The sequence below is a fragment of the Podarcis erhardii genome, assembly GCF_964252035.2.
Source record: "Podarcis erhardii genome assembly, chromosome: 14".
In the NCBI taxonomy this organism is placed as follows: Eukaryota; Metazoa; Chordata; class Lepidosauria; order Squamata; family Lacertidae; genus Podarcis; species Podarcis erhardii.
Window position 1 is genome coordinate 7,432,061 of NC_138503.1, and position 18,692 is coordinate 7,450,752.

The 18,692-nt window shown below is 45.9% G+C and overlaps 1 protein-coding gene across 1 annotated transcript in view; it reads left to right on the plus strand.

Annotated features, from left to right (window-relative positions):
- WDR72 (WD repeat domain 72) overlaps positions 1–17,828 on the plus strand; it is an 82,006-nt gene extending 64,178 nt beyond the window's left edge. Inside the window, exons 19-20 of the mRNA XM_081839405.1 lie at positions 9,251–9,346; positions 17,418–17,828. Coding sequence (XP_081695531.1) covers positions 9,251–9,346; positions 17,418–17,473 — 152 coding nt within the window. The 3' untranslated portion in view covers positions 17,474–17,828. The remainder of the gene's footprint in view (positions 1–9,250; positions 9,347–17,417) is intronic.
- The last annotated feature ends 864 nt before the right edge of the window (positions 17,829–18,692 follow it).

Here is an 18,692-nt window from a genome sequence, read left to right on the forward strand (position 1 = left end):
TACTTATTCTAGTTTGAAGATCTGCATTTAGAAAATCCTCCCCTCTATGGGAAGCTGGAGCATCTGGAGTAGCAGGGAAGGCCAAAGCGTTTGGGGATTTTTGGGTTTAGAAAACAGAGCAACTAAGAGAGGACATGGTGGAAGGCTGTAAAATCAGGCATGGTGCATAAACAGTGGGCAGAGAGGAGTGTCACTTTTGTCAATCTTCACACTCATTCATGCACTGCCACATGGTGTGTCTATGGCCACAAGGTCAGGTGGCTTTGAAAACGGAATTAGACAAGTTCATGCAAGAGGCACGTTATGACTACATGGATGGGACATCCTGGTAATGAGATGTGTGTGCCACTGAATGGCATTTTCTGAAGGGGAAACAACAGGAGGGGGCCTGTTGCCCTCATATCCTTGAGGGTCTTCCATTTGGGCCTGTGGCTGGCTGCTGTAGGAAGAAGCAGGATGCTGAACTCGATGGACAACTTTGGGCTATTAATCACAGTGATTATATAGATAGAAATTACAGGAGCTGAGACCATTTGATGTTTAATGTTTGGCTGGAGACTAATATGGTATGTGTGGGTGTGCATGCAGCTATTTCCATTCTGCTGCAGTGCTGGGCTTCCCTGAGGTTTCTAGCTGATCCCCGGATCTGACCCAACTCAAGAAGATTACAAAGAGCCTGTCAGTCTCTTCCTGACACATGTGGGATGAAGAGGCTGAGCATCAAGGAGCTAACCAGCAAAAAATCACACTGTGTAAGTGAACTCAACTCTATTAGAAGAAACAAGACTTGCTCATGAGTGCCAGGCCTAATGAGCTCAGCAACTCTTCTTGGTAGGTCTTGCGCCTACAAGGCAATTGTGGAGACTGAAGTTCCTCATATTCCCACACCTGACTAAATCTCCTCCTCACTAGGGTGCTTCCCAAGCAATCTGAGACTACACAGGCCCCTGTCTTTTCTCTTTCCACTTGATACCTCTCCTGGTCCTGGGATACTGGGGGAAGGGGAGCTTGTTGTAGCAGGAGAGGGAGACACCCTGGCATCTTCACCAGCCTGCCTCGTCTCTGCCTCTTGGCCTCTCTCCTCTTCTGCTTCCACTTCTGCTTCTGCACTTCTTTCTGCCACAGCATCTCCCTGCTCACTAAACCCTGTTACCTCTTCCAACACCGACACCTCCCAGTCTTCTGCCTCTGACCACTAATCATCATCCACTTATCAGTCCACAGGCTCTGAGCCTTCTTCTCTCGGGGTTCCCCCACTGGTGCCTTCCACCATTCCTCTGCATCTAGCCAGTTCATGACACTGAGTGGGAGCTAAGGCAGCATTGCAGATTTGTGATGGTGATCTTTCTCCAGTGGACCTGGTGACGTGCTACCTCCTCATGAGATCATGCCCACACTGGGATTGGCCTTAGGAGGAACAACAACATTCCGGATTTCCTTGACCCCCTTGGCTTCCACTTTCAGCCAAATAGAGCATCACTTTCCTCTTCCTGTGAAGCAGCAGGCCAGCGACCTCCAGATTGGCAATTGCTCTATCCAGGAGCTCATTAGTGGAGCTGTCTGTGTCTCTGCCATCAGCATTTGGTGAAAAGGGCTGCCACTGACCCTGCCAGACTTGGGTCAGGAGGTCAGGAGGTCTCGTTTATTATTCAAAATTGCTTTCTGACCTTTTCTCCACTAGGCCAAATGAGGTGGGGTGTCTTCTGGTTGGTTGGAGGAACTGTAACCAAATGCTGGTTTCTTGTGTGATTGATTACTTTATCACTGCTCTAAATTGGTGTTTACTTGTATATACCTACTCATAGGCACAGTAACCTGAAGATTCTTGCACAACGATTTATACATCTTGCCAAATATGTATTTTGAAAATAATTGCAGCGCCACTGAGTCTGTGTATTGCTTCACCTGCAAATCTACTGAGTGATTCAGTAGATTGATAGATATGATAGATAGTTTGTAGTTATAGATCAAGTCCAAGCCTTGGCAGATCTCCATGGTCTGAAGTTTTACTGTTTGACACTGACGGTTGTGGCAGTTGACCACCCCAGTGTCCCTATGATGATGCACTATGATGACATTTTGCAGATGAAAGCTGCTTAAGCCTCCTCTGGCTTTTGATAAAACTCAAAGAGAGCTCTCAGTTTGAATCAGATGGAAGTCTCATGCTCATTGCTCTGATCCTCAATGGAGATCCCTGCTCTGTCTGCTTGTAAGGCTAATCTTATTGCATACAGCTCGTAAGTCTGATGAACAACCAAGAGTCTTGTGGCACCTTAAAGACTAACACATTGATTGTGGTGTAAGCATTTTGGGCTACAGCTCGCTTCATGAGATATGTACGTTTGCATGTTTATAAGGCTCTACTTATGAACCACTTGCAGTTTGAACAGAGACAGCTGTACTATTAGGCAGAATAAGGTGACTGCCTCAGGCAGCTGATTTGGCATATTATGAAAAGACAGCAAATTATTGATTATTCCATTTATTATTGTAATTTTATTGTCAGGGAGAAAGAGAAGAGCCTGTTGGGTTTTCTGCATCAGGTTCCAAAATAAGTTGAGTCGTGTTCAGCATATTCACCTTGACTTGAGGTGGAGGCCCCATTTGCTAGAGGAAGCAAAATATCTTGGGCTGGCCTCAGGTTTGACATTAATTTAAAGGCTGTGTTGGGGCACCTGTTGTTGAGCTACACCTCCCATCCTTCTCCCTGACCATGGCCCTTGCTGACTGCTGGGGGTGATGGAGGTCCAACAACATCTAGAAGACCACTAGCTCCCCACCCTAGTTTTTGGATCATATGTCCCGTTCCCCATCTCCATAGGCCTTTCTTGAGTTCTGGCAATTACAATAAAATCAATTCCTGATGTCACAGCCTGCTGTCTCGTGCTGATTTGGGAGAGATCGCTGCCTGGTCTCAACACATCTGCCTCTTCACCAGAATTAACAGGAGGCTAGTTGTCAAGTCAGCTGCATTAACAGCCAAATGAATTGAATCAAATCCCTTTGCAACACGGTGGATGAATGGAGACAAAATCAGGGCATTTGGGAACAGCTTAAGTTGCCCAAGCTGGGGGTGGGGGCAATGATCTTCATCTATAAGGCAGTCTCGCAAGTGCTCTCTTGCTCTCTCCCTCCTTCCCTCCCTCCAGCTCCATCCCAGCTCTCTGTGGTTCAGTTCCTCATCAGTCCTGGAAAATACTGGTCCTGGCCTGCCTCCCTGGGTCCTTGGGAGGGTAAACAATAACTAAATGGGTTTGCCCTGAAACTGGTGTCAAAAGTCAGAGAGGAATCAAATGATTTTGAGACACTTAAAATAAGCATGGTTTAACAGAAAGTAGAGAAGGTAGATGTTATCATGGACTGAATGTCTTAAATATTTTCTTCTTTTTTAAAAAGTAACTGGCAGATGGAAAAAGTCCTTTTTATCTTTCTTTATTGTTTCTTTCCCTTTTCTCTTTTTCCTCTTCTTTTTTCCTCTCTCGCTTTCCTTTCTACTTCCTGTTTCTTTTCTTTTTATCTCTTCTTTCTTTCTTTCTTTCTTTCTTTCTTTCTTTCTTTCTTTCTTTCTTTCTTTCTTTCTTTCTGGTTGTCATCTCTCTTCTTTGTTTTCTTCTCTTTCTTCTTCGGCGTACTCTGCTTGGGGCCTATATTAAAGGCCAGAAAATGTGTGCTCGTGGGGGTGGTAGATGGTTGGTGGAGGGGCCCTGGCTGGGAAGGCAGGGAAATGTTGGTCTCTGCTTCCAGCACATGGGCATGGCAGGGGGGCAGCTGCCCCACCTAAACCAAGTAAATAAATAAAATACTTAACTAACTGACCAAATGCGTCACAGATAATTCAGTTCTGCCTCCCCAAAACACATAAAGCCTGCCTCCCCCCAAAAAATAAATCCAGAAGCATCAGCTCCTGCTTGTGGAAACAGTATTGAAAGCTTTGTTTTGGGTGGGAAAAAGGGAAAGAAGATTCCAGTCCTGTAATTCTGCTTGCTGTTGATGTCCTTTGAATACACCCCCAGGCTGTTTTGGTGTGTTTATATATATATTCCCCACCCCACCCTGCCAGCACAGATGACAGTAGAATTAAAGATCACATTGCCATTTACATAAAGTAGGGACTTCTTTTAAAAGAGCACTGAAACCAAATAAGTATTCTATTCCCTAAATGCCACCAATTCATTATGAGACTTAGTATGTGAAATGAAAATGATTTTAGTCTGCAGTCAAGGGCTGTGCATAATACAACACTCCTGCTGTTAAACAAGTCACTCCAGACCATTTAAATGCCTTGTTCATTTTGAGGCATACCTGGCATTTGAAAGAGTCCCTCCTCCATAATGGGCTTCTCCAAAGCTGGAAGGAGGTTTGGTGAAAATTATTTTAAAAGGGTAAAGGGACCCCTGACCACTAGGTCCAGTTGTGGACGACTCTGGGGTTGTGGCACTCATCTCGCTTTATTGGCCGAGGGAGCCAGCGTACAGCTTCTGGGTCATGTGGCCAGCAGGACTAAGCAGCTTCTGATGAACCAGAGCAGTGCACGGAAATGCCGTTTACCTTCCCGCCGGAGTGGTACCTATTTATCTACTTGCACTTTGACGTGCTTTCGAACTGCTAGGTTGGCAGTTAAACCCAGTCACATTCTGACACACACATCCCTCCCATGTCATGTGATGGTGAAATAGGATCTCATAAGGTGGAGCCCCTTAGCTGGCAGGGCTGGCTGATCAAACTCTGCTCTGTGGCTCACTCAGAAACTTCAGACTTGCCATAGAGGTCTGTTCAATCAGCCCATCCTCTGAGAAGGGAAATCCCTGGATCTTTGCCAAAAATCTAGACCCAGTCACAGGCTTTTAGGATTACAAGTAACTTAATAAAGGATAATGACGACCCCCAAACTGAGCACACCAGTATCACAAGCCAGCTTAACCAAGTGCACTTATAAAGCAGCAGGTTGATATTAGGTTTTAAGTCAGATTAAGTTCTTGTATAACCTACAATTACATGGTTTTTCAGTTTAAAAAAAAATGGAGATGATTGGGCTCAATAGACCCTTCTGTATATTTAACTTCTGTTTAATTGGATTGGGAGCTGCGGAAACATCTTGGAGCTAGAGCCTCTAATCTGAGGAGATGATCCCAACAGTTTTGCAGAGCTTAGGGCAGCAGACAGATAACAAAAGCATGCGAAGAAGGCTCACACCGAGGCCCCTTCATCATCCCAGTTTTTCAGCAGCTTGTGCTGCCACTGTTGTTGTTTTTTAAACTGCAAACGTATCTATTAATTGTGCTCCACTTTGCCCACATTTGCAGGCCAAAAAAGTGAGTTTGGCTTTAGTTGCTCTCTTTAATTATTTTCATGCATGAAGCACTTCCTGTACAACACCTCAAAGTTACATATGCAGTAGGTGACATATATTTAAAACAAAACAATTCCAGTTTCAAATTCATTACAAAGCCTTAATTAGGAGAGCTGTTTCTTGTCCCCTTTGCATTTTGTAGGTGCCAGAGTCCAACTAACCACCAGTGTGGTGTAGTGGTTAAGAGCAGTGGACTCATAATCTGGTGAACCAGGTTCGATTCCCTGCTCCTCTACATGCAGCTGCTGGGTGACCTTGGGCTGGTCACACTTCTCTGAAGTCTCTCAGCCTCACTCACCTCACAGAGTGTCTGTTGTGGGGGAGGAAGGGAAAGGAGAATGTTAGCCGCTTTGAGACTCCCTAGGGTAGTGATAAAGCGGGATATCAAATCCAAACTCTTCTAATGAGAGGAGCAGGTGCTTCCTCTTAGGAGTACAATGGCTGTCAGAAAATCTGTACTTCCCTAATGAACAAGTCGTCTTCTCTTGAAATCTAGGGGGAAACTGCCATCCCATCCACAGTAGGGTCATCAGTTGCAACTGAATCAGCTGTGTGGTGTTGTGGCTGGAGGATCAGAATTGAACTGGGGAGAGCTGGGTTCAAATCCCCACTTGTGAAGCTCCCAGTGTGGTTTTGGGTTGGTTGGCCAGTCATCTTATCTTACCTACAGGGTTGCTCTGGGAAGAGGGATCACTGGACGGTATGCCTGAGCACGTTGAAGGGGTAAATATATAAGACCCCTCCTTAAGACTTGAATAAGACCTAAGGGGTCCCTCAGCCTCTCCCAATCAAATGGGCTCAAAATTTAATGTGTTACATAGATCTGGATTGTGCTTCAGGCATAATTGGCATGGATCTTCCTCCATTTTGCAGTCTCCATTGCCCAGGCAATGCCATTGGCCTGGGATGATACGGTGCCAGCAAAGCCTCAGCTGGAACTTCCTTTGCTTATTGCCTTCGGGATCCTGTGAGTCATTCCTTTAGCCATTTACTGCTATCATTTAAATTTCATTTACAGATTACACTTGCACTCCAGTGTCCTGTTTCAGGCAGAAGACCCTGCTGGGGGGGTTGGTTGGTTGGGGGGCACAGCTGGGCCCTGGTTCCAGAGAAGCCAAATCCATCCAGGGTCTAATGAGCAGAGCCAGAGTCAAAAGTCCAGAAAAGCAAGTCAGTGGACAGGTGTCTTGTACTCCAAAATGTGTAGTCAGATCATAGTGGAATGCCAGGTCTCAAACACACAGAGCAGAGAAGTACTTATCAGCACCATGGAGAGCTCTAGCTAAACTGAGCCCAAAGGAGGGTTTTGGCTTATGGCCCCAGTATGGTCTCTATTAACCTTAAAAGGGACCTGATTGCTTTAGGGCAGCGGTTCTCAACCTGTGGGTTCCCAGATGTTGTTGGACTACAAATCCCATCATCCCTGAGCTCTGGCCTTGCTAGCTAGGGATGATGGGAGTTGTAGTTCAACAACATCTGGGGACCCACAGGTTGAGAAAGGCTGCTTTGGGGGCTTTTGACTGCACCAACATGAGTGGGGATGTGGCATTATATGGCTTTGTAGCTTGTGCCCCTGGCATCTGTGGATGGCGGTGGTGAAGGGCAGTCGGGGGTCTGGCTTCATGGAACTACCTCCTGGTGACATGCGTTCTCAGGAGGTAGGGGTGCTGATGACTTTGTCATACTTGCTTTATATAGAACATACATGAGGTGTTTTGGTGTCACATTAATCCCATGTTATAGACATAGGTAACCAAGGCTTGAATTCAGCCTTCTTGGAATCATGTGTCACTTCCTAACTGCAGTGGGTGTCTAATAAGGGGTTAACATGCTCCCCTTCTCCTCTTCTATCTCTCTGACTTCATTCAGGCCATGTGCAGCTGTCAGATATGGTCTTTGTATCCATAAGGAGGAAGAAAGGTCATCTTGCTCTCTGGAAATTACACAGAGTTCCTATTGGTGTTTGCTGCTCTGCCCTTGCTAACTGTTGACACTAGTCTCCTGGCTGACCCCATCTATGTCGGTGTCTCTAAGAGATATTCCCCACTGCCATATGGTGCTCTACTCACTTCAGAGTCCTAATTTCAGGGCCTCTGGAATTAATTCTTTAATCTGCTCTCCAAAAATTGTAATGAAGACGCTGACATTTAATCAGTATAACAGCAAGAGCTTACTACACATCAGACCCCAACTCTACATTTCAGTAACCTCCCTACCTTTTAAAAACTACACCACCAGATTACCAAGTGCCCCAGTACCAGGACTGAGCCACTGACCAAAAGAGCCTTACAGGTCACTTCCAGCTGTGATTTCCCAGCCGTCCTTTGATCTGTGCCACTGCATGAGGCTTTCAGCATCTCTCAAATGACACAATGCAGCTATTGAGTTCCTCTGGAGATGTGGAGCAACCTTGAGCAGGTTTCACCTGGGAATATTTGCATTCTGTTCCCTCACAGAGAAGTCAAAATGAACACAATCACTCTAGACTTCATTAATGGTTTTCTTGCAAGCTTTGGTGGGAAAATGGTTTTGACGAATTAGATTTGAAGCTGCTCAGAAGTCTTGCTGAGCTTGTAACACAACTTAAATTAAGTTATAGCTACATGTGATAAGCCGTGCTTGCTAATTTACAATTATATTTATTCACTTTGTTCCCAGAAGCTTCTGAATGCTTTCACTAGTCCAAGATAGATTTGCCTGTTTACCAAATGCTCCTGACTTTCAAAAGGTGTGCTTAGCTGTGTTGCAGCCTGAATAGAATTATGATCTGCTAAGAGCAGCAAAACAATCAGATTTACCCTCCCCCTCCACTCCTCCTTCTCCTGAAGTGACCCATTCAGGCTCTGAGGTGGATTCCTGGAAGGACAGTCTTCCGAACCTCAGCTTGGTCCATGTGCTTCTTGCTCCCCTCGGCAGCTCAGACTATTATCACAGTGTGACAGCAGGCCAACAAAAGGTTTCTACAGTGGTACCTTGGTTCTCAAACGCCTTGGTTCTCAGACAACTTGGAACTCAAATACTGCAAACCTGGAAGTAAGTTTCCAGTTTGCGAACTTTTTTCAGAAGTCAAACATGCTCCGTTTTGAGTGTTACGCCAAGGTCTGTCTGTTTTTGCTATTTATTTTGCATTTTTGTGGCTCTTTGTGTGTGTGTGTGTGTGTGTGTGTGTGTGTGTGTGTGTGACTGTGTGGAACCCAGTTCACCTATTGATTGATTGTGTGACTACAGTATATTGTTTATTGCTTTCATTTTAGATCTTGTTAGATAGTAAAATCCATGTTAAATTGCTGTTTTTGGGGTTGTTTTTAAAAGTCTGGAACAGATTAATCAATTTTGCATTACTTTCTATGGGAAAGCGTGCCTTGGTTTTGGAACGCTTTGGTTTTGGAATGGACTTCTGGAATGGATTAAGTTTTAGAATCAAGGTACCATGGTATAGAGTTGTAGATGTTAGGATTTCTTTCTCATCTTGTTTGTTTCCCGTACAATATATGTTGGTATATATGCACTAGAGGCTATGAATGTTGCCTTGTCCCAGGTTCCCCCATGGATTTCCCTGCAAATTTTTGGGCACCTCCTCCACTGTGGTGCTTCTTTCTCCGTTGCCCCATAAGTTCTTATTCCTAAAAGCTGGCTCAGTTCTTAGAGCGTATCAATGACTGGGGAAAACAGTTGTGCTGGGTGCAGATACTGGGAAAGAGAAGGAAGAGGAAGGGTTTCGTATTTGTTTCATTTCTGGTTTGACATATATTCCCATTTATTTTGTTAAATCTTAAGACATTTGGGATTGGGAGGGCTTAGTATCCAAACTAAGAAAATGTGACCTCGGCATAGACAGAGCAGCTGAAAGAAAGTTAGATATTTGCTAGAGTGTTACTGTTCTTCTCTTTTTTCTTTTAGCTGCCACCAGTTGTGACAACTGCACAACACCTGCAGACCTCCAAGAAGGAAAAGACACGGCTGAGAGGCAGGTCTTGGAAGAGTCGGAAAATCCAGGTGAGAGAATCCCAGGTGCTTGCCTGGTGCAGCCGTGTGAGAAAGCAGGCAAGGCAGAGGGGTCAAGGCAATGTGCTTTCCTTTGGGGCAGTGCCTGCATCTGGCCAGTTGTCTCTGGAGAATTTGGAGCCCCTTTCATCCAGGTCCAGGCAGGGCAAAGCTGATAGAAGAAGTTTGCCATAAGAATTTGCGATAGACTCAAGATGAGAAGCTGGATGGACCAGATAGTGATCTCTTCTTTCCCATAAAAAAAGGACCAGGGCGCTGTTCAACTATCAATCATGCTGCTCTTGAGAAAATTTAATGGGAAGCATTTCCCGTTTTCTCCTGATCAGCAACTACTGTATTTCTCCTTCTCTCTCTTCTCACATCCATCTTTGGATAGATGCCAAGTTCTCCCCATTGTTTCATCTCTTGTCACATGTCCTGCATATGTCCATTTTAACTTCCCACTACATCTGCAACTTTTGATCTTTGTCATATCCATTTATTATCTTTTCTATCTTTTAATGATCTTTCTTAGCTGGCCTGTTCTATGGCATGCTGTGCCGTTCTTAAGCTGTTCACATTTCTCTGTGTCATGGTCTGATTCTCTGCTCCATCACAGATAAAATGTGCATATCAAACACTTTAGCTTTCAAATCTAAGGTTGTATTGTTTTTTTGATATAAAGCTAATTTTTCCAACAGCTGCTCATGATTATTTTAGCCTCCTATTTATTTCTGCTGTTTGTGCTTCTCTTCCCAATGCAACCTTTTTCCTAATAGTATTTTCCTAATATTTTAATAGAGGGGGGAATCTCCTGGAGCATCCTGTGGACCGATATATATTTGTGCACAAAGTACTGAAGTTATGACATGTCCCTCCTTCGACCCAGTCGGCCAGGGCTGTATTCCGGAGAATTTGCAGAGTGCTCTCTCTCACTCATGAAAGGGCTAAGCAGCCTTGTCTATCCATTCCCTCCCCCCTGCCCTCCTGCCACCAATATATTTTCTTCTCCTACATCTTTGTGTGCCAATCTGTGAACCATAAGCTGAGTTCTGTCAGCTTAGTTAAAAGCTCCCCAAATCTAGCCACGCATGTGTGCTGCTGAGAGGGCAGCTGCCGAGCGGCCTGATCCTTCCCCAAGGAGCACTGCTGAGATTTAATTTTCAGTGAAAGGGTGCAGCAGCCTGAAATCCATGTCAAGTCCCTGAAGTCATCTCAGACCCCACCTCAGGCTGCGGGCTACACGGTTGGATTTCAGAGCGCAGGATTCTCCAGGAGGGAGGTGAAAAGGAGCCGGCCACCATTTACCTGCTCTGAGCTGGGCTTGGTTTCCAGCGCTGCCCAGGAATGCAGGAGGAATAACTCTTCTTGTGCAATAATAATAATAATAATAATAATAATAATAATAATAATAATAATAATTTATTTATACCCCGCCCATCCGGCTGGGTTTCCCCAGCCACTTTGGGTGACTTCCAACCGAATATTAAAAACAATACAGTGGTACCTCGGGTTAAGAACTTAATTCATTCTGGAGGTCTGTTCATAACCTGAAACTGTTCTTAACCTGAAGCACCACTTTAGCTAATGGGGTCTCCTGCTGCTGCGCCACCACCGCACGATTTCTGTTCTCATCCTGAAGCAAAGTTCTTAACCGGAGGTAATATTTCTGGGTTAGCGGAGTCTGTAACCTGAAGCATATGTAACCTGAAGCGTATGTAACCCGAGGTACCACTGTACAGTGTCAGACATTAAAAACATCCCTAAACAGTTGTCTTTTAAAAGTAAAATAGTTGTTTATTGCCTTGACATCTGCTGGGAGTGTGTTCCGCAGGGCGGGCGCCACTACTGAGAAGGCCCTCTGCCTGGTTTCCTGTAACCTCACTTCTTGCAATGAGAGAACCGCCAGAAGGCCCTCGGCGCTGGACCTCAGTGTCCAGGCTGGATGATGGGGGTGGAGACGCTCCTTCAGGTATACTGGACCGAGGCCGTTTAGGGCTTTAAAGGTTAGCACCAACACTTAAGTTAAAGAAGGGCAGGAGCTTCTTCTGAGATTTGGCTCAAAAACAATAAAAGTCAGCAATTTGAGTAACAAAAAGAGCATATCCTGTGGCTTCGTTTGGTTGTAACAACGAACAGCCTGCAGTTGCAAATATTCTCCATGATCTGTTTCCCTTTGAAGGAAATGTATATTCTGGCTTTTGATTGTTTCTGCCATTAGCTCCCTTGAAATGGAGCCCATTCCCCCCTCTCTCAGAGATGTGCAGCTTGAAATCCAAGAGGTGTCAGGCCAGCAGCAGAGGAGTTAAGGGAGATTTAGCCCACAGGCAGAGGTGCGCCAGAGAATATGTTTACTGCTACAGCCTCTCTGCTGCATCTGAGAGCTCAGCCTGGCTTGCTCTCTTTGCAATCATTGCCTTTGCAAGGAGTCATGAATTTCCCCAGCCTTGGCCTCTGTCCATTCCTGCATTTTAAAGAACTTTCCTCCTCCTCCTCGGTCCGGAAACCTCCAGAGAGTTTTCTACGGGGCTCGTTGCTTCCCACTGAGAATTTGTAGCTTGGTTGTCATGGCGACGTCGTATTTCTCCAAGAATTGCTCATATTGATCCGTGGACAGGCGTAAATGGACAGGCGAGAGTGAAGAATAGAGAGGGCGGCTGGGAGTCCTCTAATGTGGCCAGAGGTTATGGGGCTGGAAATCAGCTCATAGCCAGCATCTAGAGAGAGAGAGAAAGGGACAGCTTCATTTCATTTCAGGGTTTTGTTTTCACACTTTGTGCGATTGTCGACTTTCCCCGTTGACTGGGCGGGGGGGGGGAGGGATGACGACTTGTTAGTTGCCTTGTCACGCCAGATCTTCAGCGCTTGCCCTGACACAGCTGTCAGCCTCCCCTTGCCGGGCAGTTTGGGGACCCGCAACAAAGACCCGGGGACATGAATTATTTATTGCCGCTTGTAGGGATGGAATTATGTGATAAGAAATTGAGACACTTCTGACAGAAGCCCTTGTTTGAAAAGAGAGGTCTGGAGAGAGGAGCCCAGGTCCTTTCTTGATGCCTGCCTCTTAATCTGTGGGCAAGCAAAAGCCCAGCAGTCCCCGGAAGATAGGAAGGGTGCCCAACAGGGGCTGCCCATCTTGCTTCACCGCCTGAGGTGAAACGGGAAGTTGCCAACCCACCTCTGACCCCTGTGCCAAAGCCTTGCTTTCCAGGGTGGTGTAGTGCGACTCATGCAACACGTTGGCGATTAATATATACAGAACAATAATTATACATACTTTATCAACCTTCTGAGAAAAATACAAAACATTAAACAAAGCAACAAAGACTTGCAAACTACCCAGCCTAAAATGATGTCTGGTTTCAATAGATTTTTCAAATGCTTCACTCAGTCTTTTAGATAAGTTCATGAAGATACCAACGAAAGGTAAGTTCGGAGATATTCACAACACCAAGAGATGCTAGTAAAATTGTAGATAGATGTTGATAAAGTTGTAGACAATGAAGTTGTAGACGACAGAGTGCCGGCGTTTTGCACCTGTTTCGCCCTGGCAGTCCAAGTAATCAAAAGGCCACTGTTCGCCCCCCCATGGGGCCCTTTAACTGGGGCTTGCAGGTAGCACACTCCCAAGATAGTTTTTCAGGCTTCTTCAGTGGTCTAATCTCAAAGTCTTGATACGTATATTTATATTCAATCTTATAGAGAATACTCTTTCTTAGCTTAAGCTTAAGAGACTGATTTGCTTCCAGGGTGGCGTGGCTGCAGCTTCTGGGTGCCCTGCTGTGCCATGGGAGAAGTGAGGAGAAGGGGCAGCCAGGATTAGATCTCTGCTGAACCCACCACGCCACTTCTCTTTGCTTCTCTGGATGTGGCAGGGGCAGGCAGGGCAGTGTCCCTGCAGGATTCCACCACTGGAGGTGGCTGCTTCAGTCCATTTCAGGCCAGCCCTGATGCCAAAATCTCTTTGCCCTCAAAAGCAAAGCTTGGCTAAATGAGAAGTAACCAACCAATGGTACCTAGTTGGCCGCTGGGTGCTGGCTAGCAAGCTGCATGTTTTACTGCCCCATAGCTGAGCTGATCCGCATTGCAGGGTCACCTGAGCCTCACATGCCTCCCCCTCCTCCTCCACAAGGGCCTCATTCAGATCATCATCCCAGATGTGGAGGTGCCTCAGGGGCCACCCCAAGGCAGCCACTCCTTCCCCAAGCATCCTTTCAGGCTGAGCACCTAAACAGCTGGTACCTTCACCTGACAGGGCAATGACAGGAAGGGGCGCCATAAACTGGGCCACCTCAGTTGCTGTGAGTTGCTGTCCCCTGACTTGCTGCCAGTAGAGTAAGCATCAAGGTGGCATGTTGCTGGGGCTGCCAGGGCCCTGATTCACACCCTGCTAGGCAGTGCCTGAAGGTGTTGCCACCCAGGGGCATTTGAGATCCTGCCGACCTGTTTGCATTTGGCAGGAAAGGGCATGTCCACCATTAGCATCCAACAGGTGGCTGTGATGTCAGTGCCTTCCCTCCACTGCCAATAATAATACAGTGGTACCTCGGGTTAAGAACTTAATTTCTTCCGGAGGTCCATTCTTAACCTGAAACTGTTCTTAACCTGAAGCACCACTTTAGCTAATGGGGCCTCCCACTGCTGCCCGATTTCTGTTCTCATCCTGAAGCAAAGTTCTGAACCTGAGGTAAAATTTCTGGGTTAGCGGAGTCTGTAACCTGAAGCGTATGTAACCCGAGGTACCACTGTAACAACAGCAGCAGCAGCAGCAGCAGCAGCAGCAACAACAACAACAACAACAACAACAATTTATTTCTACCTCACCCATCTGGCTGGGTTTCCCCAGCTACTCTGAGCAGCTTTCAACAGAACATTAAAAAACAGAATAAAACTTCAAACATTAAAAACTTCCCTAAACAGAGCTGACTTCAGATGTCTTCTAAAAGTCGGATAGTTGTTTATTTCCTTGACATCTGATGGGAGGGTGTTCCACAGGGCAGGCACCACTACCAAGAAGGCCCTCTGCCTGGTTCCCTGTAACCTCACTTCTCACAGTGAGGGAACTGCCAGAAGTCCCTTGGAGCTGGACCTCAGTGTCCAGGCTGAATGATGGGTTCCAATGGCAAGGAATTGCAAGTGAGGAGCAGGCTGTGTTCCATTCAGGCCCTGCTTGTGGGCTTCATTCCTTAGGGGCATCTGGTTGGGGCAGACTGAAGCAGCCATCTTGGGTGGTGGAATCTTATGGGGTGGTCCCATCCCTTCCCAGCTGCTGCGGCCAGAATTGCAAGGCATCAACAGCTTCCACCAAAATCTTGTGGAGGTATCTCAAGTCTTCCACAAGATCTCACAAGAGTTCCATGAGATCTCATTGGAAGCCTTCTCCGCCACCGTGTGATGCTGGTGAGGTTTTGGTGGTGCACGTGGCACCTTCTCATTTCACCTCAGGTGGTGGAACGGGATGGTCCACCTCTATAACTGGGCGTGACGCTCAGATCAGCTGCTTGCCAAGCAGAACAACACCCCCCCCCCCAAGAATAGGTCCTATGCAGGCAGCAGCAAGGCCCCAACGACTGGTTAGCCTTCTGGGCTGATGCTGTTTGGTCCTTATGCAAAACTGGAAGAAAACATGCCTCCTTTATTTATATAATGCTTTATACCCCACCTTTCTAATGTATATGCATGATTTGTGACGGCTCGCAATAATTGAAATCATAATATCAAAGGCAAGACAGCAGTATCAGCAAAACACAGCAAAGGCAGATAAGAACATGATCTGCAGATAAAGCATTATCTGCCTAGGAAGGCAACAGCCTGCTGGAACAAAAAGGTCTCCACTAGCCAGTGGAAGACAACCGTGGTCCAAGGTGTCCAGAACTCCACTGTGGGACACAGAGGAGACCCCCTCCATGTTATCTTTAATGAGTTGGCAGGCTGGTCAGGGGAGAGGGAGACCCTCAAAGGACCTTGCTTTGGAAATGTTGGTCAACAAGCATGGGCTGAAAGGGGCATGTCTTGCAAACAAAAAGCAGGCATGACACATTTCAGGAATGGTAGGAGAAGGAGTTCCTTCCAAGGAGAATTGGCATGACAGCTTGGACCTTGCATGGCCAGCTGAAGCCTTTGAACCAAATGAACTGGCGCAAGAGCAGAGATGGAGGGGTATTCAGTATAAACTCATGGAAGTTAATTCCATGCAAATAGAATTTCCATGGTCAGAGGCAGTATAAACCCAAGTGCCAGGGGCAGGGCGAAAATCAGGGGTTGGTCATCATCACCTTCAGGCCTTGCACGTAAGCTTCAGTGGGAAGCATCTGAGTGGCCACTGTGAACAACAGAATTCTGGGCTAGGCTGACCATTCATCTTATGGCTGTTAGGCACAGTGGGTATGGGTCACCTCCATTTGCAGGAGACGCTGTGAACAGGCAGTGGGAAAGAGAGCTCTTGCCTTCTTCATCTGCTGCTTAGAATCCTAGAATTGTAGCATTGGAAGGGACCATGAGGATCATCTAGTCCAGCTCCCTGAAATGTAGGAATCTTTTTCCCAATGTGGGGCTCGAACCCACAGCCATGAGATTAAGAGTCTCCTGCTCCACCAGTTGAGCTATCCAAGGTCCCCCTAGTGGCATCTGACTACTCTCTGGGCGATGATGGACCTGTGAGGAGAACCTGAGCTTACAGGGTTAAACAGCTCAGAATGTACGCCCTGCCTACCATGGGGAGGGGGGAGATTCTGCGCCATATCCGCCATATCCGAGAGTCTCCAGCCTTTGTTCTTTTTCTCTACTTTCGTTTTTGAGGAGAGAGGACGTGTTTTCACGATGCTGTTCCCTGTGATAGATAATGGATAGTTTCTGCTTAAATAAAACTGCTTTTAGCTGCTAAGATCCTGAGTGGACTTTATTTAAGCACACTGAAGAAAGCACTGATGTTTGCAGCTTTCTCTTACCGCTGCTGATCTCTGCGTGTTGCTCAGAGCCTTTGGAATGTGGCCTTTGAAGTCCAGAGGCCTGGCTGGTAGCTGCGCAGCCGAAGCGGGCTGGACGCCAAGGCTTATCTGAGCAACACGCAGAGATCTCTGGGCGATGATGGACCTTTGGTCTGATTCAACAGGGGGCACTTCTCTGTTATTATATATCAATGCTTTTTTATGTTTTCAGTTTCCTGTGTGTTGAGCTCTTCAGAAATGGCCAGCCTTACCCATGGCTTTTAAAAAATAATAATAATGAAAACATCATCACTACCTTTCCCTTGTTGTAAGCCTATCAGCCAAGCAGACAATTCACATGACATTTGAATAATTTGAGGAATGCATAAGGAATGGTATCGAGCTGGCATTTCAGTTTGTCACACCCAGGGATTTTGCACAGCATCCAACCAAGCTTGAACAATGCATTTGAAACAATAGCCAGATTTTGGTAAATAATGTGCGCCGACCACATAAAGTTAAATGAAAATTTGATCTATTGGTATTATCTAGCTTTTCTGTGGAATTTCTGATAATCCAGATAATGTGTCTGCCATCCATCTGTTGGGCTTTGAAATCAATTTGGTCAAGCAAGAAATTAATCCAGGATTTATCTGTGATCCTGACCCATCAGATCCCATAGGCTACAGTAAAGCAATTAAAAAGTTGAGGAGTCTATTAACCATTGTCCCACCCTTTTGCCACGTACCACTCCATTCACCATTATGTGGCTTTTTGCCTTTGCAGGTGACCTAATTTCAGGTCTTGACCTCTAGAGTGAGGGGGAAATATTCACACACAAACACTTCTTAAACTGGACTTTCCTTGCCCCTCCATTTTCTAGGTATATGAGAGGTGAAAAGTTGCACAGATACCAGTCTGTGGTATGGAGGGGTGTGTGTGTGTGTGTGTGTGTGTGTGTGTGTGTGTGTTGTTTTGGGCCACAACGCTGTAAAATTTATGCAAGGCTTAATTTCTGCAGATGTTTGTTAAAGGTTATGAAAATGTGTTGTTCTAAAGTCAAGTGGCTCTGTGTGCCTGCATGTGCATGGGAACCTTTTAAAAACATGCAAAATGAATCAGAAGATTTTTAAAAATGTGGCATTTTTGTTTTGCAGATGAGAAGAAGTCGCATCCTTGGCTGTTCAAGGTGTGTTCTTGCAAACTGTGTTAGAGGTCGGTCACACCCTCCTAAGGAAGGCAGAAGATGGAGAATTGTAGCAAAAGTGGAAATTCATGCTGTGTTTTGGTGTGGCTGCCTATTTCTTGGGCTTTGCATTAACCATATTTCACGGCACCTTCTGATCCTTCCATGCCTCCACTCCCTATCCCTCTCCCCATTATTACATTTACCTTAAATTACCAGGGCAGAGTTCCTGTTTCTGCTGAGGACAGCATGTACTATTTTTCTCCCCATTTACTTTCAACTTTTCATTATTTAGGCACCCCACTCCCCCCTTTAAAAAGGCAATGGTGAGACAGTGCTAAGATGTTTGAACCACATGACAATGCAAAAGTGTTTATCTGAGTTTACCACACCACACACACAAAAAAAAGGTTTTCAGTGTGAGCTGCTTTGGATCATTATGTCCCCCCCCCCCCCAAAGGAATAAAAATAAAAACAGAATTTCAAGGAGAACATCAGTGTCATTGGAAACCTTGGAGATGTCTTGTGAGAAATGCAGTTTCAGAACCAACACCTGATTCTGCATGTTTTTTTATAAAGGTATCTGTATTAATCTAATATGCAGAAATAAATTTGTTAGGTTTTTAAGGTGCCATAAGACTTTGTTATTTATAAAGGTCAGCAATTCTGCATTCACATTTCCTCTATCTTCATAGCAACCACCCTGTTTCAGAATCTGCTGTTTTTAAAACTTTGAGTAACTGGGCAGCCTGTCCTTCTGAATATCAGTTGCAATTGTGGTGCCTCATGGGGGGGGGGCAAGTGCAGATCTTGAACTCGTGGCACTTCTTATTGGCTTTTCTTGGGGCATCTGGGAACTGGACTAGACAGCCCTTTGGCCTGACCCAGCTTCCAGGCTGTTCTTGCAGAAAGATTTGATACAGAAGTTTGACTTGAGTTTAAATAAAGTATTGTTGCAAAAGTTGTGTGCCACCCCTACTCTCTGCAAGATTCCTGGGGGTACCAGACGCTCACCCAGGGTCTCTGTTCCTTTGGAGAATTGAGACACGGCAGAGACTGTTGCAGCTTTAAGAATTATGGTTTATTCGCCTATTTACACCTTTAGTCCTCATGGAGGAAGTCCAAATCTTACAGCATTGCCATTTCAAGAGGGGCTTGTCCCCCACAACAGTGCAGCCCTGGAGTCCCGGGCATCTCTCCCAGCCAGCCTGCAGCCAGCCTGCCCAAGATGGATCCCAGTCCTCCT